General features: G+C 55.8%; 1 protein-coding gene across 3 annotated transcripts in view; it reads left to right on the forward strand.

Annotated features, from left to right (window-relative positions):
* The first annotated feature begins 1,303 nt into the window (after positions 1-1,303).
* The window catches only part of MYH14 (myosin heavy chain 14), a 77,516-nt gene continuing 57,630 nt past the window's right edge, over positions 1,304-21,189 (forward strand). For 2 of the 3 annotated variants that reach the window (XM_069457978.1, XM_069457979.1), the window contains exons 1-10: positions 1,304-1,350; positions 5,767-6,177; positions 10,671-10,827; positions 13,844-13,871; positions 14,000-14,102; positions 14,783-14,806; positions 16,240-16,332; positions 16,701-16,764; positions 18,280-18,378; positions 19,318-19,458. In XM_069457978.1, the coding sequence (XP_069314079.1) occupies positions 5,770-6,177; positions 10,671-10,827; positions 13,844-13,871; positions 14,000-14,102; positions 14,783-14,806; positions 16,240-16,332; positions 16,701-16,764; positions 18,280-18,378; positions 19,318-19,458 (1,117 nt within the window). In that variant the 5' untranslated portion in view covers positions 1,304-1,350; positions 5,767-5,769. The remainder of the gene's footprint in view (positions 1,351-5,766; positions 6,178-10,670; positions 10,828-13,843; positions 13,872-13,999; positions 14,103-14,782; positions 14,807-16,239; positions 16,333-16,700; positions 16,765-18,279; positions 18,379-19,317; positions 19,459-21,189) is intronic. The other variant, XM_069457980.1, reaches the window with a different exon arrangement.

The following is a 21,189-nucleotide window of genomic DNA, read 5'->3' on the forward strand; positions in this document are numbered from 1 at the left end:
ATGGGAGCAGAATTGATGATGTGAGAAGGAGGTGGCCATGCAAAACCTAGCGGAAGAGCTTTCCTGGTGCAAGGAACAGATTACACAAAGGCCTTGGGGCAGGATCATTCCTGAGGAGTGTTTAAGAAACTGAGGAACAACCAGGAGGCCAGTGTGGCTGGAGCAGAAGGAGGGGGGTGGGGTGGGGTCAGATCAGAGAGAGAAAAAGGGTCACATCGTGCAGGGCCTTGTGGGCCATGGTGAGGGCTTTGGCTTTTACTGAGTCATGGAAGGTTGTGAACAGAGGAGGGCCCAGTCTGAATAGAGTTTGGCAGGATCCCACCAGCAGTACAGACAAGGGTGGGGGCAGACGGACCATTGCTCCCATTGTACAGGTGCAGAAATAAATGGAACCTTAGAAAAGTCCAGCAAATGGCCCAAATCCACACAGCTGCTGAGCAGCACAGCCAGGCTGGCAGACCGCCTCTGGTTCAGTGGAGCCTTTTCTCTTTGACCTTGAGAAGTCTCATGCCTCTCCCAAGCCTCAGTTTTCCTCTGTAAACTGGAAATCATTACCCTACGTTTGGGCACAAGTTCTGGAGTCAGATTTGGCGGAGTCCTTGCTCTGCCACCTGCCAGCTCTATGACTTTCAGCAGTTAACACCCTCTTTCTAAGCTCCGTTTACCTCATCTGGAAGATGAAGATCTTAATAGCACCGATTTCAAGGGGTTCGTTGTAAGGATTAAATGAGATCATGCAGGTAACGTGCTCGGTACAGCTCCTGGCAAACATCGGGCGCTCAATAAATTATGATTATTCTGATGGTATCACCGCCCACACCTCCCCGGTGGGTGAGAGCCTGGGAGAGTGCCTGGTACGCGGTCGGCTTTCGACAAAAGTGAATTCTCCCTCCTGTCTCTCCTGCCCGCCGGCTCTCCGGGGACCCAGGCATTCCGGCCTCCAGCCGCCCCCCCACGCCCGCCGGCACAAAGGCCCCCATTCATGCCTCGCTCACAAAGCGGCCCATTCACCCCGGCCCCTTGGGCCTCCGGCCCCCGGCCGCCCCCCGCGCCTCGCCATTGGCCGCGCCCCCTGCCCTTCAGGCCTCGGGTCCCACCCAGGACCGCGCCGCCTAGCTCGGCGCTTCGGCTGGGTTCTTTTCCCACGGCTGGCACCCTTCGGCAACTTCTGATTGGCTCCGCTTGCCAGCCGCTCTTCGCGATTGGCGGTCTCGCACCCCGTGGGCGGGGCCGTGGCTTGCCGCAGCGGGCGCCGATTGGCTCCTGCTGCGCTTGTGGGGGCGGGGCTGTCCTAACCGGCCCACCCCTCTTTCTCCTCAGGCCGAAGCCTCCGGACGGCCCTGGGAGCCGGTGAGTGCCCGGGGCCGGCAGCTGGCCTGGGGCGGCGGAGCGGGACTGGGGCCGGGGAGGCTGGAATCCGGGGGCTGCGACCCAGGCCCGCGAGGCCGGCGCGGGAGGCGGGGGAGGGGCGGTGACGCGGACACTCACCTTGAGCGAGCAGCGGGACGGTGGCGGGGAGGGGGGGGCGGGACCTCTACACGCCCCCAACTCAACTTCCCACTGGGTGCGAGGCCGGGTTGGGGTCCTAGCTGGCGGCTCCGGGCCTATTCCGCAGAAGGGGAAACTGAGGCTCTCTTTGGGACCTCGGACGCTCGAATACCTGAGTCATCGTCTTCAATCCTCAGCCACCGGAATGACGATGTCTCTGTTTTCACGTGTAAAAATTGCGTGCCAGAGATAGGGTCACGACCGGTAGAGTCAAAGGGGTGGGGAGAGACATTTGAGCACCTACCATGTAGTGGGGCGTTTTTATGTTTATAACTAAATAATTTCCTTTCATTATCCTATGAACTCGAGGTGGGTTATAATGTGCCCATTTTATAGAGAGGAAAAAACCGAGACTGGACAGAGTTGGTGGCTGCCAAGGGACCAGGTGGAGATAACACTTCGAAGACCAACTGTATGCAGGATCCTTTAACCTTTTTAATCGCACGGTAGCTCCCTAAGCAAGGCAGTGGTCCCTAAGGAAGGCAGTGGTCCCTAAGGCAGGCAGCGGTCCCTAAGGAAGGCAGTGGTCCCTAAGGCAGGCAGTGGTCCCTAAGGAAGGCAGCGGTCCCTAAGCAAGGCAGCGGTCCCTAAGGAAGGCAGTGGTCCCTAAGGAAGACAGTGGTCCCTAAGGAAGACAGTGGTCCCTAAGGAAGGCAGTGGTCCCTAAGGAAGACAGTGGTCCCTAAGGCAGCCGCGAAAGAAAGTTCACAGTGTTACTAACTGGGACCGCGAAACTGACGTCTTTGAGGACTTACTACAAGTTCTTCCCAAATTCTCTCCTTTATAATGGCAGATAATGCTGGGCTTGAATCCCAGCTCTCCCCCCTCTTACTCTATGACCTTAGTGACTTCGCCTCTCCCTGCCTCAGTTTCCCCATCAGAGAAATGGAAATGTGATCGTCTGTATCTCGCTGGGTGTTGAGATCATTCTAGGCTCTGGAAGAGCGGTTCTAAGAGCAGGAAAAACCCCGGCACATAGTAGGTGCTCTTATTATCACTATTTACTCCTCATCTCACCCCGAGGACACTGCAGCTCAGGAGGCCAGAATAACATTTTGTCGTCTTTGGTGCTCGTTGTCCTACTCTGTGGATTGTGTTGTTCCATTTCCAGAGTCGGGGAAACTGAGGTTCAGGGAGATTAAATGATGAAGTATCGGGCTGGGAACTTTCTCCACATCGTTTTGTTAATTTCATTGGCCGCAATTCACAGCGAGGACTGAGGCCTAGAAAGCTGGAGCGGGATTCGAACCCCGGGAGTCCTCAGTCCCCTCCCTGGTGGGTCCCTGACCTTTGCCCGCCAGAAGGAGGAGCAGCCCCTGGCGCCACCGCCGCCTACCTGTAACCACTTCACCCCCGCCTTTCCCCATCCCCTTGTAAAAAGCCCTGAAGCTCCAGGACCCGCCCCCTTCCCCAGCCCAGCAGGTGCTGGGTGACATCAGAGCCCGGCACCCTCCCCTTGACGCACATGGCCCCGCCCCGCGCTGGACCGCGGAGGTAGCCGCACCTGAGGGCTCTGAAGAGGACCGGGGATTCCCGTGCCCTCTCCCATCTCCCCGTTCCGGCCCGCGCCCCCAGGTAGTCCCGAGGATTGGCGGGTTGAGGGGGCGGGGACACAGGCCCTTGGGTCCAGGAAAGATGGGCGCTGGACGCTCAGACTCCTGGATGCGGGGAGGGGGTTGGGGGCCGGGTATCCCCAGGTCTGAGTGAGGCCCGGACTCCTGGGTCTTGGGGGAAGAAAGGACCGGGGCCAGCACTCTGGGGCTGGGGACCCGGACTCCTGTATCTTACGGGAGGAGAGAACTGGGAGCTTGGATTTCTGCGTCTGTGAGAACAGGGGCAGGGGCCTGGACTCCTGGGTGGAAAGGAGGGGCAGGTTGGGGACCCAGACTCCTGAATGCTAGCACTAAGCCGAGGTCAGAGGGCTGGGTGCCAGGGGACCCAACCTCTGCCTCAGGGGCGGATCCCTGGCTGCTTTTCCTTTTCCAGCCCAGCAGTCTCTGCCCCTCCCAGGGCAGGTGCTTTCACCTGCCCAGGTGACAGTAATGAGCCCTGGCAGAGCGTTCCTGCTGGTTGAGGGAGGGTGGAGCGGCGGGAGGGGCGCAGCTGTTGGGAGCTGAGGCTTGCAGGCCCGCCTGATCAGGGCTGAGGTCCGTCCTCAGAACCAGCATCCTCACCTAGCCCGGCTGCAGCGAGGTGAGGGGCCCCCACGTCTGGGTCCAGAGGACAAGGGGGCTGGAGGTTCAAACTGGGTCCTGGAAGATTAGGGGACTGGGGGCCAGGACTGCTGAGCTTGGGGGAGGAAAGGGCTGGGGGCCTGGACTCCTGGCTCCAACGAGGGGAGGCACAGGGCTGGGTGATTGCAAAAACTCCCAAACCCTTCCTGGTCAAAGGCCACAGGGCAGGAGAGGAAGTGGGTGGGGTGGGGGTGGTGGGTAAAGTCCCAGGGATGGAGCTTGGCTCTGGTGTTTCAAGGCCACACTGGAGGCCTGGGGTGAGCCTTGGCCCACAGGGAGGAGAAATGCCTGCTGGGGCAGGGGGAGAGGACAGGGCCTGGGAGGAAGCGGGACCTGCGGGCAGGAGGCTCAGAGGGAACGACAAGCATCTGCTGGGGCCAGATCTGCGGGTGCCCGGGGGAGCTGGGTGTTTGGAAGGACTTCTCCGGGGGTGTGCTGGAGGTGGGGGGACGCCAGGGGCCTCTAGGCCTACTGGGCAGAAGCACTGCAGTGGGGGAGGCAGAACTCTCTGTGTCTGTGAGTGGCGTGGCAGAGGGGGAGAGCAGGGGCAGACTTCTTTAGGAGGAGGGCGCAATGTGGGACAGGACGGGGAGAATGTTTTTCCTGCTGCTGCTTGGAATTGCTGTCATTTTACCATTGTCTATGGCCCCCTGGGGGGGCGGGGAGGGGCCTAGTGCATCTGGCTCACCTTGGCCTGGCTGTCAAGGTCTGAGACTGTGAGGCTAGAGCTGGAGCCACCCCCAGGCCAGGAGCTCCTCCAGGTAGGGCTCCCGTCTGACTCATCTCCGGGTCCCCAGACCCCCTCCCGGCACAGTCTGGTACTTGAAACACCTCAGAGAGAATGAAAGGGGCCAGTCTCCCCTTCTCACGGAGAAGGAAGCCAGGTTCCAGAGAAGGAAGGAACTGTTAACTGAGACAGTGAGATCCCAGTCTGTTCTGCAGGCGTGAGGCAGGTGTGACCAGAGGTGGTCAGGGAATCTAATGACAAAAATCAGATCAATACCCTGCTCATATCACAGAATAAAAGCAAGGTTGCCTTCTTTGTACCCCCTGTCATCTCACCTCGTACCCTCTCCCCCTTGATCACTTGGCTCCAACCACACCAGCCACCTGACAGTGACATACCGGCACACCCCTGCCCCAGGGCCTTTGCACTGGCTGCCTGGCATGCTTCTCCTTCCGACATCCCCACACTCATCCCCACGCTCGCTCCCTGCGTCTCCCTTAGGTCTTCGTTTAGATGCCACATCAGAGAGGCCTTCTCTGCCACCCTAACGTCCCCACCCCCTGCTTCATCTCTCTCCTTGCCATTTATTTCCATTTAACATACTATATAATTTACTTATTTATCTTTCTATCTGTCTCCTGGGATCACAGCAGCTCTGTCCCCTAGAAATATAATGCAAGCCAAATGTGTAATTTAAATTTTCTAGTAGCCACATTTAATTTAAAAAGTAAAAAGGAACAAGTGATATTAAAGTTAATGGTACGTTTTATTTAACCCAATATATCCAAAATATTATTTCAACATGTCACCAAATATCAAAAATACCAATAAGCTATCTTTTTGTCATACTGTCTTTGAAATCCGGTGTGTATTAGGCTTAGAACCCCATCGGGTTTGGACTCTCCGTTTCAAGTGCTCAATGGCTCACACATGGCATTCACTGCCCTGTTTACAGCCCTGGGCTAGAAAGCAAACTTATGGGGGCAGAAATCTTCTTTGGGCTTGTTCATTGCTATATTGCCAATGCCTAGAACCGTGCCTGCTTTACAGCTTCGCTTGTTGAGTAATTATGGAATGAATGAATGGGTAGAGAGGTGAATGAATGAAATGAGTAAGCTAGGTCTGTCCACCCATTTTGCAGAAGTGTACAAAGAGACCTGGTGAAGGAAGGCAGAGGGGCTGCCTGGGGGATTTGCAGTGGGGGTGGGGGACACTGCGGCTGGGGCCCCACCTGACCTCTCGCTCTCCCCCTTGCAGACCATGGCAGCAGTGACCATGTCGGTGCCCGGGCGGAAGGTGCCCCCCAGGCCAGGCCCAGTGCCCGAGGCGGCCCAGCCATTCCTGTTCACGCCCCGCGGGCCCAGCACGGGTGGCGGGCCTGGGGGCTCTGCCACCTCCCCGCAGGTGGAGTGGACGGCCCGGCGCCTCGTGTGGGTGCCGTCGGAGCTCCATGGGTTCGAGGCAGCGGCGCTGCGGGACGAGGGCGAGGAGGAGGCCGAGGTGGAGCTGGCGGAGAGTGGGCGGCGGCTGCGGCTACCCCGGGACCAGATCCAGCGCATGAACCCGCCCAAATTCAGCAAGGCCGAGGATATGGCTGAGCTGACCTGCCTCAACGAGGCCTCGGTGCTGCACAACCTCCGCGAGCGGTACTACTCCGGCCTCATCTATGTGAGTGGCCTCCTGCCCACGGGAGGGCCTTGTCCCGGTGGGGAGCTGGGTGCCAGCAGCCCAGCTGAATTAACTTGAGGCTATTTATAGTCTTTATCCCATGTCTTGTGACTATTCCCATACTTAGTGGCCAAATTATAAATTGTTGGAATACCAGGACAGACTCAGACCCTTACTGGGGGTGTCACGTAATATAGACGGTAGGTAAACCGTGTTATTTTCCTGAGGTATAAAAAATTCCAGTTTCTCCAATATTAATATAACTCATCCCAAGGGTTTTGAAAAAGGGATATGGACCTGTGACAACAATTAATGAGGACCAAAAATTGATGAAAACATGCTAGGCTCTGTGCTGAATGCCTTCCATATATGGATTCATTTAATCGCACCTTAGGTAAGGTAGAGTCTATTATGGCCCCCATTTTACATAAGAGGCAACTGAGGCCCAGAGAGAGAGTTGATCATAATAAAAGTGAGCATTTATTAAACACTTACTAAGCATTCTTCTAAACTTTCTAAAATACATTGCCTCCATGAATTTTCACAATTATAAAGCATTTGGTCCCCATTTTACAGGTAAAGAAACTGAGGCACAGAGAGGTCAAGTTCCTAGACCAAGGTTGGCAGACAGACCTGGCCGACCCAGGTAGTCTGGCCCCAGGCTTTCCCACTTTGCTGTGGTGCCTCGTAAGATTAAGATGGGATTGATGATAGTGAGGTTGGCCATGGTAGTCTTCTGCCTCTGTGCTAAGCATTTGATGTCTATCACATTATTTAATCTTTACGGCAAACAGAGGGGGTAGAGTCGTGGCTCTTAATCCCAACTTCATGTTAGAATCATCTGGGGAATTCTTAGAAAATACCAGCGCCTGAACCCCACCCCAGACCTTTAAATCAAGCTCTCTGGGGTGTGACAGAGGCACTGGTATTTTTAATAAGCTTCCAGGGTGGTTCTAATGAGCAGCCAAGGGGTTGTTAATTCCATTTAACATGAGAGCAAACAGGATTAGAGAGATTGACAAGGAATGTGGACAAGAATAATGAAAAATAATAATAATGGGTGGGTAGCAAATATTTATTGAGCACTTATGATGTGCCAAGTACTGTTCCAAGTACCACGTATGAGTTATCAGCTCCCCCTGGGCCAGGGACTGTTGATATCACCCAACATTCAGGAATGTTAAGTGACCCAGGCCCAGGTCACACAGCCCTGAAGGAGTCATGCCGGCATTTGAACCCAAGCAGCTGGCCCCAGACTCATGCTCCAAACTTTAGCTTAGACTGGTGGCGTCTCCCGGCCTTGCTTCAGCATCCACCCTGTCGAGGGTCACAAAGCACAAGACTAGAATATTTTTATGAGGTCTGACTCCCATTTGGAGACCGAGGCTCCGAGAGGAGCAGTGGCTGGCTCAGCTTGGGGTGGCAGATGTGGGATTAGAATCGAGGGCTGTCTGACCCTAGATGGGGTTGGCACCTTCTTCAAGGCTACAGTGGCCCCTTCTGAATCCTCACACACCTTTACGAGCCCTGGGAAAGAGGCCACTCCCCTGGATCTCACCAAAGGCCAGGGATATCAGAGTGATGCCCAAAATACTGACCTTCTCTTTGCCTTTTAATAAATACCCTGAACCCTTGCAGCAGCCTTGTGAAGTATCTGCTGTCATCCCCATTCTGCAGGTGGGGAGAGTGAGCTACAGAGAGGGGACAGGACTTGGACACAAGCCTCACAGCCAGCATCAGGCCAAGCTGGGATGTGAACCCAGGTTGGTCTGACTACAGACCCCACGTTCTGGCCACTGCACTAGGAAGAGTGTTCAGAAGTGAACACTCTTCAGAAAGTTCAAGGGGAACAAATGGTGGGGCCTGAGCTAAAGTGTTGGCCAGGGAGCGAGAGAATTGGGGCCTACATAATGAAAGTGAGATAGAAGATTCTGGAATCCCAGATGGGAAGCAAATTGGGCTTTAATAATGATCATTAACACTTAGTGAGTACCTGCTTGCTCTGTTGGCTACTGTTCTAAACTTCTTCCCAATATGATCTTGTGGACCCCTCTGCATCCACATAAGGCTGTGAGGTAGGGATCATCACCTCCCTCCTCCCTCAGCTTGGAGAGGGCAAGCCATTGGCCCAACAGACACTGATAATGGCCAATGTATTGAGCATGCGCAGTGTTTCAGGGACCATGTTAAGCCCTGTGCATGCCACATGAACTTGTGGATGGCTCCCAGCCACCCTATGTGGGAAGCACTGTTCTTGTCCCCATTAGATAAGGACAGCGAGACCCAGAAAGTCTGTTTGCTCAAGTCACCCGGCCTGAAGATGTTAGAGGTGTGATCCAAGTTCCACCTGCTTGTCTTAAGATTTGTGCTGAACGCATGTTTCTTAATGACCAACTGGTGTGGGGCAAGGGGGCGTGGCCCAGTGGAAAGTGTCGTGTCTGGGGCACCAAACACCCAGTTTCTGCCACTGATAGGCTTTTTGGCCTTGAGTTGCTCAGGGTCTCAGTCCCTTTGCTGGGACTCTTAGGGAGGGAGGGAGCCCGTTTAGGAGCACCCTGCCCTGCACAAGGTGCTGGAAGATGTATTGTGGCATTTCATGCCCAGAACCCTTCCAGGTGACAGGGGTTAAAAGCCCCATTTTCTAGGACTGGAAACTGAGGCTCAGAGAGGGCAAATCTCTCATTCAATGCCACACAGAGAAAACGCCACATCTGAGTTTGAGCCCAGGGTGGTGTGGCTTCAAGGTCTGAGCGAGCCCTTGGCTCCCAGGTGGGACGGGTAACGTGAGAGTCTCAGGACCCACATTAGGAGCGCGTTGTGTGGGCTCCGCCCCGGCCCGGCTGGTTTTTATTCATTATCTCCCTTAATCCCTGCAGCCTTTGTAATGAGGTGGGGAGTGTCCTCCCCGGTTTCCCAAGGAGGAAACCCGAGATGATGGAGAAAGTCACTGGACTGAGGAGAGCTGGGCGCAGGTCTGTCTTCAGGGCCCCGAGGACAGGGACAGCCATTCCAGACCCTTCTAACTCAGATGTCCCCAGGAAGTCGGGTGTCCCTGAGCCTCTCTGGTCTCACCAGCCTCTGTCCTTTGCCCCCTGGCCGCCTTGGCCAGCTCAGGTTCCCATTCCCAGGGTGTCGCCTTGGCAACAAGGTGTGGCCGGCAGGGGGGGCCTGGGGAGGGGGGTGGCGTGGGGAGTGGGTTCCTCCGCCAGCCAGCAGTGGGGGCCGGGGCGCCAGCAGCCATGAGATACCCTCCCAGGGAATGTGGTCCGGCCGCCCCACCCTCTGAGAGCCGAGAGCTCCCGGGAGCAGCCCTTCCAGGCGGGCCGGGCAGACACCCAGCAAACCGGTTGTTCTGCTCCTGGCCGGCCACCCACCCTCCCACCGTTAGAAGGTTGGCACCTGGGACTGGGCAGCCTGTGGTGGCCACACCCTACTCTTCTTGAGAAGCCCAAGCCGTGTGGGAGCTTACAGCAGTCCGGCAGCCAACTAGCTAAGCAACTGACTCGCTGGCTAACTAGCTAAGTAGGTGACTAGCTGGCCAAGCTAAGCTACTAAACAGCTAACTCTCTGGCTAGTTTAGCTAGCGAACTCTAGGCAGCTTGGCTAGTTCGCTCTCTGGCTGGTTTAGCTAAATGGCTGGCTAGCTCCCTAACTGTCTAACTGCTCGGCTGTGTGCAGTGCCTCTTGCCTACCTGATACCCCCGTGAGTGGAGCAGTTCTTAAACGATTACAGAGTCCTGAATCCAGGCCTAAGGGGTATGTGGGTAGAAGTCAGGGGATCCATGAACTTGAATGCAAAAAAAAAAAAAAAATTACGTCTTTATTTTCATGCACCTTGAACCTGAAATTTAGCATTTCCTCCACTGAGAATGCACCACTCAGCACAGGCATGCAAGCAGGACTGTGATATGACTGTTGTCAACAGAAACCACAGATATGTGCCCGTTGCATTTCATGCTGCAGATACCGCAAGCGCCTCTCCAGAGAGAGCCTGTGCGTATTCAAGTGAATACATAGCGTTCCTCTTCCACCCCTTTCAGTGCAAAGGGGGACAATTCTCAGCTTGTCTCCGTTCACTTGGTAATGTTTTGGAGATAGTCCCATGTGTCTACACTGACAACGTCATAGGAATCCATTGTATGAACGTGCATTCAGGTCGCTTCTAGTCTTTTGCTGCTACAAAGAATGCTTCAACAGATGACTTGCACATGGTCATTTCATGTGTGTGTGAGTCCAGGTAGCCACAGGCTGTGACTCAAGTCTGGCTGGCTGCAAAGGCCACGTTTTCTCTCAGGGTGAATCTTCATCATGTGACACCTTTGGACAAGTTGGAAAGATTCTTATATTCAAATCTACATTGTTATGATATAGACATAGCATGTGCAAACACCCTTGTGCAGTGCACAACCTGCCCAGCTGTACACAGCAGCCCCATGATGCCTTTCAATCTGGGGGCAGGCAGCTGAGACCCTCTCTCTTCTCACCCACTGTAGACGTACTCCGGACTTTTCTGTGTGGTCATCAACCCGTACAAGCAGCTTCCCATCTATACAGAGGCCATTGTGGAGATGTACCGGGGCAAGAAGCGCCATGAGGTGCCGCCTCATGTGTATGCAGTGACCGAGGGGGCCTACCGAAGCATGCTCCAGGGTGAGTGCTGTGCTGGGACTTTAATGGGGGCCCGGCCAGATGCTGTTGGGAGCCAGGGACAGGGTCAGACACAGCTTGGGGATTTCAGACTCTGTGAGACTTCTTAGGAGGCTGGAGGGAACACAAATAGAGGGCTAAGTGGGTGAGGCTATAGGTCCTAGAGCCTTGTTATCTGTCTCTGTTCACCTCTTCTCTCAACAATATTTGGGAGCCACTTGTACAAGGCTTATGCAAAAATTTCTCTTGAGACAATAATTCCCAGAGTGTTCATTTATTGTTGATGGTAGACATGATCTACATTGTCATGGGGTAAGATGTAGCCCCTTAAATGGATGGCAGCACCAGGCTGTTGTGTACAGCTGAGCAGGTTGTACACTACACAAGGGCATCTGTCCAAGGGGCTGACATTCACACCATAACAATGTAGATCAGTCCTGGAAAAATTACATAATTAACATCTGTAATAAACATAATGTACTTGTTACATATTTGTTATATATCATCTATTTTAATAAATAGTGTATACCAAGTATAAAGCTTTTAAAACTTTATATCATATAACATAATAGTACATAGCAGTATATTTATATTGAACATATTATACTTAATATATGCTATGTTTCTATTGTGTATTATATTTATATCATATAACGCAGTGGCTCTCAGAGTGTGATCTCATCGGTGGCATCCATGTCACCTGGGAACTGGTTAGAAGTACAGACTTGGGCCCTGCCTCAGGCCTGCTGGGTCACACTCTCTGGGGTGGGGCTCAGCAGTCAGTTTTTCACAAGATCCCCCCACAATCCTGATGCAGGCTCAAGTTTGAGAACACCTGGTCAAACGTGCAATATGTAATATACCTGCATTCCATAACAGAACATACTTATAGATAATGCATTTATATTCTCATTATAAACTTGTGTATAGTAATAGATAAAAGTTACATAATTTGATTATGTAGTTTGTTATATATTTTTATAATTTTTAGCTATTACCATCTGCTAGCTATTATTATATCTTAGGAATAAATATACAATAAGGTAAAGGTGAGTCCTCCTTGGTGCCAAGAACTTTTCGTGGATTTGTTTCTCTTGTGATTTCGTGTGTTATCAGAAGCGTGTTGTTTGGTCTCCACATATTTTGGGATTTTCCAGTTATCTTTGTTATTGATTTCTGGTTTAGTTCCACTGTGGTCTGGAAGAGGACATTGTATGATTTCTATTCTTTTAAATTTGTCAAGGTGTGTTTTGTGGCCCGGGACGTGGTCCCTCTTGATGAATGTTCCCTGAGAGCTTGAGAAGAACGTGGGTTCCACTCTCGCTGGATGAAATAGTCAATAGGTGTCAATTGTACCTGGTTGACTCATGGTGTGGTCGAGTTCAGCTGAGGCCTTACCTTTCTGCCTGCCGGATCTGTCCATCTCTGATGGACGAATGTTGAAGTCTCCAACTAGAATAGCGGATTCATCTATTTCTCCTGGCACTTCTGTCAGTTTTTGTTGGATTAACTCATTTAAACCTCGTAGCAACTCTGTGAAGTAGGTTCTCCCATCACTCTGATTTCCAGCTGGGGAAACCGAGGCACAGAGCAAAGCAGTCATTGCCCACGGTCACACTGGTGGGTCAGGTGGCCGAGGTGGGATTTGAACCCAGGGCCCTGACCACGGCTTCCCTGTACGTCACATCACGTGTGACATTTCTGTCCTGTGTCGGGCACCAAGCTGAGTGGGTTTTGAACGTTCTCCTTGAGTTCTGACCAACAGCCCTGTGGGATGGAGGCTGTTTTGAGCCCCACTTTTCAGGTGGAAAAACAGAGGCACAGAACAACTTGGAGACCGGCCCCAGGTCACACAGCCAGGCAGAGGCAGCTGGGCCTCGAGCCCAAGTGCATATGGCCCCCACCCCGGGTCCTACTGAATGCAGCTCACTTCCACCTAAAACCACCCAGAGGCCTCCCATCCTGCTTAAAAAACACTCAGACCCTTAGATCGTGGCTTCAAAACCCACCTGTGACCCTTGCCATCTCTGTCCCCTCCCCAGCCTCACTGACCTTCCTGTCTCTCAAACATCCCCAACTCTGTCCGACCTCAGGGCCTTTGCCCTGGCTGTGCCCTCTGCCTGAAATGGCACCTCTCCTGCGAAGCCCTCCCTCCCTGCCTTGCCAGGTTGCGTCTAATTAATACCAGGGTTTCTCAGTCCCGGCTCTGTTGACATTTGGGATGAGAAGACTCTTCATTGGGGCTGTCCCCTACGTCGTAGGATGTTCAGCAGCATCCCTGGGCACTAACCACGCAGTGCCAGTAGAACCCCTCTCCCTGGTTGTGACAACCAGAAATGCCTCCAGGCGTTGCCAGGGGCCCCTGGGGGCAGCAGAGGACAAACTTGCCCCTGGTTGAGAGTCACTGCTTTATTCTGTTACCTGTTTAGCTCTCCCCCTGCTCCGAGCTAATCGCTGCTAAGTCATCTTAAGTCCTCATTTGTGTGGCTCTTGTCCCCAGCAACTCAAGTGCAAGATCCATGAGGGCAGACACCTTGCCAACTCCCCACTCCCTTCCGTGCCTGGTGCCTCGTAGGTGGGCAGGATGCGTTTCTGGAATGGTTGTGTCAGGCCCAAGGTGGGCACGGGGGGAGACGTCTTGTATCGGGGGTCAACCCTAGGGTCCAGGACCTCGCACTTGTGTCTAAATCTTGCGTGGCCGGCATGAGGCAGCACACAGCACGGTCTCCAATTGTGGTGTTAAATGGACTGTATTCTGTTAAGTTGGGATTGACAGTCTCCATTCTACAGGTGAAGAAAAACCAAGGCTCAGAGAGGGATAGCTGCTTTGCCAGGGTCACACAGCCAGCAAGGGGCTGATTCAGGTGGGGTATTAGAACCCAGGAGTGTCGCACATCGAAGCAAGCCTTTCCGCACTCCTCAAGAATCATTTTGAAAAGACAGTGACTAGTGTAAGGGGCCAGAGGGTCCTTCTGGAAAGACTCTCCCAGGTGACATGTCCCCTCTTTGTCCCCTACAGATCGTGAGGATCAGTCCATTCTCTGCACGTGAGTAATCCGGAAGGACTTGCTGGAGGAGGAGGGGTCCCGGCTGGGCGTGGCTCAGTTCGGAAGGGCATGGGGGCTTCCCTGGCATCACTGCCAACCCCCTTCACTTCCCCTGGTTCCCCCCACAGCGGGGAGTCTGGAGCCGGGAAGACAGAAAACACCAAGAAGGTCATCCAGTACCTCGCCCACGTGGCATCGTCGCCAAAGGGCAGGAAGGAGCCGGGCGTCCCCGTAAGCCACCCAGCCTTGGGACACCCCTGGGCCCTGCCACAGCCATGTCCCCTCCATCTTGGGCTCTGCTCCCCCGTAATTGCCTGCCTTCCTCACAGAGGGCCACGGCTGGTGTGGGGCCTTCCCCTGGCTGCCCGGGCCACCTGAGCACCTACTGTGTGCCTGGGCTAGGGCCGGGAGCAGAGGCAGGGCAGATGCACAGTTGCAAGGGCCAGTCTTAGCCTTGCTGGCTCTTGGAATAGCACCTGGCACTTAGTAGGTACTTCATTTTCTGAGCACCTACCATGTGTCAGGCGTGATTTTAGGTGACCGTGGTGTCTGGGTTTGTCACCTAAGAGAAGATTATACAGTGCTCCCCATGTTCCGAGCCCTTTGCTCACATTACCTCACTTAACACCCTGGCGAGGTGGGTGCCGTTGTCCTGTGTTGGAGATGAGGAATCGCAGGCACGGGGGGGTGGGGCGCGTCAGTTGTTGGTCACCTGCCCAGGGAGGGCTAGAGCGGGATTCAAAGGCAGGCATGTGGCCCCCCCAGGCCACCCCACTCCACACGCCCTGTTCCCCTAACCCCCCTTCCCCCAACACCCCACCACCGCCCGAGGCCGCCAGTTCACCTGTGTGTCTGTCCACGTTCCATGTGCTGTGTCCTGGTCCGTGTCTCGTGTCCCGTGACTTCCTCAGGCCTCCGCCAGCTCCGTGTCTTATGTGAGTAGCAGGGAATCACCTCGAGTCTTGCCCCCCTAACGCTGCCCCAGCCGCCCAGCCCATGGTCTTCCTGGTAGATGGCCCAAGGCAGCAATGGTTACACCTGCCAGGGACTCCCGCTGCCACGATGGTGGCCCTGCTGTGTGTGTGCGGACGGGCCACAGATACCAATATGCAATGACCCAGAGACCAAAGCTGCCATTTACTGCTGATCTACTAAACGTGTCTAGCCCGGGCCCACAGACACTGTGCATTCACACAGCCCAGGGAGTTGACTGCATAGCCGGGGACATCCGTTCGAGCTGTCTTGTGCCAAGCCGCGTGCCCGTCACTTTGCATATAGTTTTTCATTTGACAAAGCCATGTGCCTAGCTGAGACACATCCTAACACAAGCTAGACGTAGCCTGAGAGAAGACACACACAGGCTGCTATTTATTGAGCACCTACTATGGCTCTACACCAAGAGGGCTGGAGGGAAGTTTGGAGTAAGGTTCCTACCATGGGGCAGCTTGGTGGCGGAAGGAAGCCACCATTCTTGACGGCCAGTGATGTGCCAGACAGTTTGAAGCACTTTACATAGATGGGGTAGATTTTTCCCTTAATTAAAAATTCTAGGCCAGGCACAATGGCTCACGCCCCTAATCCTAGCACTCTGGGAGGTCGAGGCGGGCGGATTGTTTGAGCTCAGGAGTTCGAGACCAGCCTGAGCAAGAGCGAGACCCCATCTCTACTAAAAAATCGAAAAAAATTATATGGACATCTAAAATATATATATAGAAAAATTAGCCGGGCATGGTGGCGCATGCCTGTGGTCCCAGCTACTCGGGAGGCTGAGGCAGGAGGATCGTTTGAGCCCAGGAGTTTGAGGTTGCTGTGAGCGAGGCTGACGCCACGGCACTCTAGCCCGGGCAACAGAGTGAAACTCTGTCTCAAAAAAAAAAAAATTCTACCAGTAAGATTGAGTCCATATTCCCTGTAACAACAGCAAAGCAGACAAATTGGCATCCCTCTTTCCTCCTCGTAGTCCCCTTCCCTGGAGTGGCTTACACTGGTGACAGTCTGGTACACATCCTTGTGGATCTTTCTCCGTATGTTCACAAACATGTATATATCTGTAGAAATAAGAGTCTTGTTTTGTGGTGTTTTTTCCGTAATTTATTTTTTATTGATGGCATCACATTGTAGGTATTATTCTGCAACTTTTGTTTTTTTGTTTGTTTGTTTGGTTGGTTTGATTTCCATTCATCAATATGTCTTGGAGATGTTTCCCTGTCCCCCTCACAATAGACGGGCAGGCAAGACCCGGATGTGGGAATTGGGCACACACCCAGACACACAAAGGCCCCTCACACACAGCCGGCTGGAGACACAGCCCCCAGATGGGCCCGCCTCCCTGATGTTCTTGTTGACGTGCCCTCTCTACCCCGGGCAGGGGGAGCTGGAGCGGCAGCTGCTTCAGGCCAACCCCATCCTGGAGGCCTTCGGCAATGCCAAGACGGTGAAGAATGACAACTCCTCCCGATTTGTGAGTGCTGGGGGGGTGCAGTGCCCGGCTGTGTCAGGGATATAGGCGCTGGGTGTGTAGGGGTGGGTGTGGCGGGGCAAGACATGTGGGTCTGTTGAGAGAGGAGGGGCTGGGGGCCTGAACCCTTGGGTCTGAGGGAGGAGGGGCTGGGGATGAGGGCCCTGAGGAAAGAAGTCAGAGAAGCCTGGACCTCGGATTGCCCAGGGAGCCCCTCTCTGGGGACTCAGGCTTGGGTGGGGTTCAGGTAGTAGGAGAGACAGTGGGAGAGGCAGCCCCAGCACTGGGGTGGGTGGGGGGTTTGGGCCGCTCTTCCGGGCCGACGGGGAGGAGGACTCCCTCTGAAGCCCTCCTTCTGTCCTCCCTCCCAGGGCAAATTCATCCGCATCAACTTCGACGTTGCCGGGTACATCGTGGGCGCCAACATCGAGACCTGTATCCTTTCACAGCCCTGAGGGGCGCCCAGGAGGACAGGGGTGGTGGCCGGGGCGGGCGGCCCTTTGGACAGCACCCGTTACAGGACGCAGGCTCCACACGCTGGGGACCCCACGCCTGCTGCTCAGTGGGGCGCGGACGCTCAGACTCGGTGTCTGCAGGTGGAGGGAGGAGGGCAGGGCCGCCCTTGTTTCTAGACCAGCACAGCCTTGCTGTGGGGTGTGGGTTGGGGTCCCCAAGCCCACCAGGTGCAATGATCCGCTGGGGGGACTCCCAGGACACAGCCTGCAGTGGCTCCTGGAGATGACTCAGGGCAGTGAGAGGATAGGGAGCACGGCTGGCGAAGGGAAGAGGTGCAGGGCTTGATGTCTGGGGGACACTGTCCCCTGCTCAGGGCTCCTCCTCACTCTGGGTCCTCTTGCCCCGCGGCTCCTGCCTCCTCGAGCCTCCTGCTTAGCCGGGTTCTCAGAGCTCGTCGCTCTCACCGCCGTGTTGTCCTGCGTTCCTGCCTCTTACGTTGACATTTGTCCCCTCTGCCACTTCCACCTGAGCACTGTCTCCCGTCCACGCTCCCCATCCGGTGTGGCCGTCCTCGCTGGGCACGGCTCTCGTGCTCAGCTGTCTCGGGCGCCAGTGACCGGCGTGTGGTTGGATGCTCATGGCTCGGGTGCCCACCCCCGGCCAGTCAAAGGGTCTCAGGATGGCCCACCGGGTGGGGAGCCTGTGCAGCCCGTCCCTTTAGTGCCAGCACCGTGACCGGCGTTCCTTGAGTGCTCACTGTGTGTTTGCCACTGTCCCGAGGGCTCTGTGCCTGCCCTCTCAGCTCCGCCTCTCTGTGGCCCCGAGAGGTGGATGCCGCTGTCATCCCCATTTAGCAGAGGAGGAAACCGAGGCTCAGGGCTGTTTCTACCCGGGGTGCGCAGCCTGTGTGTGCTCCCCCCACCCTCCCTGTGGGAGCCCTCCCCCCACGTCTCCTCGTCTAACCCAAGCAGGGCTCTGGGGACGGACCTCAGACCGCAGCTGCGTGTGTGCCTGGGGCCTGAGTGTGGGACACGGGGCCAAACAAGGTACCCAGTGCTTTACTGCACTCTGAGATGTCTGGTCACTTTCTGGTGTGTAAACGTGCTGTGTGACCTTAGAGAAGGACAGCACGCAGGGGGACGGTCTAGTTGGAGTTGGGAGCAGATATATACGCATGGGGAAACTGAGGCTAGAAGAGTACATCTGTGGTTTACTATGGACCAGGCACTGTTCCCAGTGCTTCACGCATAGCAAGTCATCTACCCTCACAGCAACTCAACAAGGGGTGCAACAGATGGGGAAACTGAGGCACGAGTGCTGAAGTGACATGCCCAAGGCCACTCATCCAGTTAGTGGCAAGTCACCAGCCTGGGCAATGAAGGACGCCGCTGCTCCCAGGGGCAGGGTGGGGCGGGCCTGCCGTGGCCTGGCAGCCTGGAGGGGCGAGTGGGGCCCCCCGCCTTCCCCTCTGGCACCTTGACTCGCCTCCGCCAGACCTGCTGGAGAAGTCGCGGGCCATCCGCCAGGCCAAGGACGAGTGCAGCTTCCACATCTTCTACCAGCTGCTCGGGGGCGCCGGAGAGCAGCTCAAGGGTCAGTGCTGCCCGCCCTGCCCGCTCCCGGGGGCGGGTGGGAGGCAGCAAAGCAGGGCGCACGGTATTTGCCAAGCACCTCCTTTACGTGTGGCTTCTGCGGCCTCTGGCTCTTGCTATGTAGTGGCTTCTGTCACCTCCCAGCCTCTGTCGCGAGGGGGTTCTGCTGCCCTCTGGTTCCAGCTCTCTCCGGGCTCCGGCCCACGCCCGCTGTCACGGCCGCCTCGTGGCTCCTGCTCACGCTCGCTTCCGAAGCTCCGGGCTCCCGCGCGCTGCGGCTCCTCTCTCTCGTGGCCTCTCCTCCCTCCTGCCGGGGTTACCGTGGCTCCGGCCTTGCTGTGGCTCCCGTGCCTGCGGCTCCCGCTGCCTCCTGGCTCCTGATGTTCCCGGTGTGTGTGGCTTCTGGCTCCTGCTGTCTCGTGCTCCCCTCGGCCCTGGCTCCTGGCCGAGCTCCTGTCCCCGCCCCTCCTGCCCTCTGCCGCTGAGGCTCCCATGGCTCTTGTTCCTGGCGGCCCTGCACCCTGGGGCTCCCTCTGACTCTGGCTCCTTCCACCCAAGCAAGTGCCACGTCCTGGCTCCTGCTGCCGCTGGCCTCTCCTCGCCCAGGTTCCCACTCACTGTGGCCGCTGAAGCCACGCGTGCTCTGGCGCTGGCCCTGCCATCCTGTGGCCCTGTTGCTTCTGCCAACGGGTGGCCCCTGCCTGCCTTGGGCAGTTCCCTGACTTGAGAGCCCTAAGGAAGGAGCGGAGAGGGAAGGTCTGTCAGGTGCTAAGCACCTACTGCATGCCCGGCCCTTCCCACCATACTGAGAGGAGAGGACCCCCCCCCACCCACCCAGTGATAGGGACTTGGCTTGTCCCGGGGTCACCATCAATGAATCCAGGATGTGAGCCTAACTCCACGGCTCACCCTCGACCTTGACCCCCCATTGCCCCTGCAGCCGACCTCCTCCTCGAGCCCAGCTCCCACTACCGCTTCCTGACCAACGGGCCGCCGCCCTCCCCCAGCCAGGAGCGGGAGCTCTTCCAGGAGACGCTGGAGTCCCTGCGGGTCCTGGGATTCACCCACGAGGAGATCATCTGTGAGTGAGCCCGGGGAGGCCGGGCTGGGGCACTGCTCGGGGACGTGGCCATGCGCGCATCCGTTTGTTTGCTGGGGTGTTTATTGAGCACCTGCTGTGTGCAGACACTGGGGTTTCAGTGGGGTTTCTGCAGTTTCAGCGAGGGAAGGATTGAGCGGGGAATGAGACTCACCGATGAAAGGGAAACCGCAACCAAATCACTAAGGACTTACACAGCCGATGAGGAGGAGACGAGTGCCATGGAGAACAATAAAGCAGGGGCGGGGAGGGAGGGGCACAGCTTTAAGCAGGGGGTCAGGGAAGGGTGTCCTGAGATGGGGATATTTGAGCAAAGGCCTGGAGGAGGTGAGGCCGTGGACTGGGGATATCAGGGAAGAACGTGCCAGGCCAAGGGAACAGCCTATGCAAAGGCCCTGGGGCAGGAAAGCTGTGGCATGTTGAGGAGTTGAAACTTCTGGAGAGCTGCACAGGCAGGTGGGGTCTCAAACGTCAGCCCGAGGGGCTGGGACTTTGTCCTGGGGGTGCTGGCGGCTGTGGGAGGGCCGTGGGAGGGACATACTGGAGTGGGAGAGGCTGAGGCCGGAGGGGCTGCTGAGGGTCTAGGGAAGGTGCAGGGCATTGGTGGTAAATGCTCAGCTCAGCACCCCCGCCCTGGGGGAGCTCCTCCCACCTTCGCCAAACAGTAGGTGTGACGGTAGCTCTGTTTCAGTACTGTGTTAGTTTGCTCGGGCTGCTGTAACGAAACACCACAAACTGAGATCCTGAAACAGGGGAAACAGATCGTCTCTTGGCTCTGGGGCCAGAAGTCTGGGATCAAGGTGTTGGCAGGGTCGGTTCACCTGGGAGGATCTGTTCCATGCCTCTCCCCCGGCTCCTGGCAGTTTCCTGGCAATCTTTGGCGTTCTTTGGCTTGTAGACGCCTCACCCGTCTCTGTCTTCACCTTCACGTGGCGTCACCCCGTGTGCGTCCATGTCTGGCACCCCCTTCTCATCGGGACGCCAGCCACGGTGGAAAAGGGCTCACCGTTCTCCGTATGACTTCACCTTAACTTTTACGTGTGCAATGGCACTATTTCCAATAAGGTCACATTCTGAGGTCCTGGGGGTTAGGGCTTCAACGTATCTCTTTGGGAGGGGCCAGTATGGACATGATTCAGCCTATAACGAATACACACAGATGGACCTCGGTCGTTTTCAAGGCTGCGTAATGTTCTGTTGTTTGGATGAACTATGATTCTTCTCTCTGTGCCCTCAAAAGCAAGACCCTTAGGTGCTTCCGGGGCTGAGCTGGGTCTGAGTCTCCTCTGGTCTCTGGCGCTGTGGGAGGCCCCGGGAGCTATTGTTGGCACCAGGGCCGCGAATGGAGCGTGGCTTGGCTTTCTACCAAGGCTGCAAACAGCCCGGCCTCTGCGACACAGGGTCTCAGGCCTCCCCGCCCCCACCCTGCCGGATTTCCCAACCAGGGTTTCGTAATCCCCCAGCCTGCCTGACTCCTCTGCAGCCGGGCAGCTGGCAAACAAATTCAGATCGCGGCCACAGTGGGGGCCTGGCCTCCCAGCCTGTCCCCTTAGGCTGGCCTCTCGACAGGGTTAGCTCACATGGCCCTCCCGGTGGCTGTCCTGCCTTGCAGTGGCCAGACATGCAGCTCTGGTTTTTGCAATTCAGAACTAAAAACGCAGTTGATGCATCTAATGACAACTTGAACGTGGCCGAAGGTCACACTGAGAAAAC

The sequence above is a fragment of the Eulemur rufifrons genome, chromosome 24 (genome assembly GCF_041146395.1).
Source record: "Eulemur rufifrons isolate Redbay chromosome 24, OSU_ERuf_1, whole genome shotgun sequence".
Taxonomy (NCBI): Eukaryota; Metazoa; Chordata; class Mammalia; order Primates; family Lemuridae; genus Eulemur; species Eulemur rufifrons.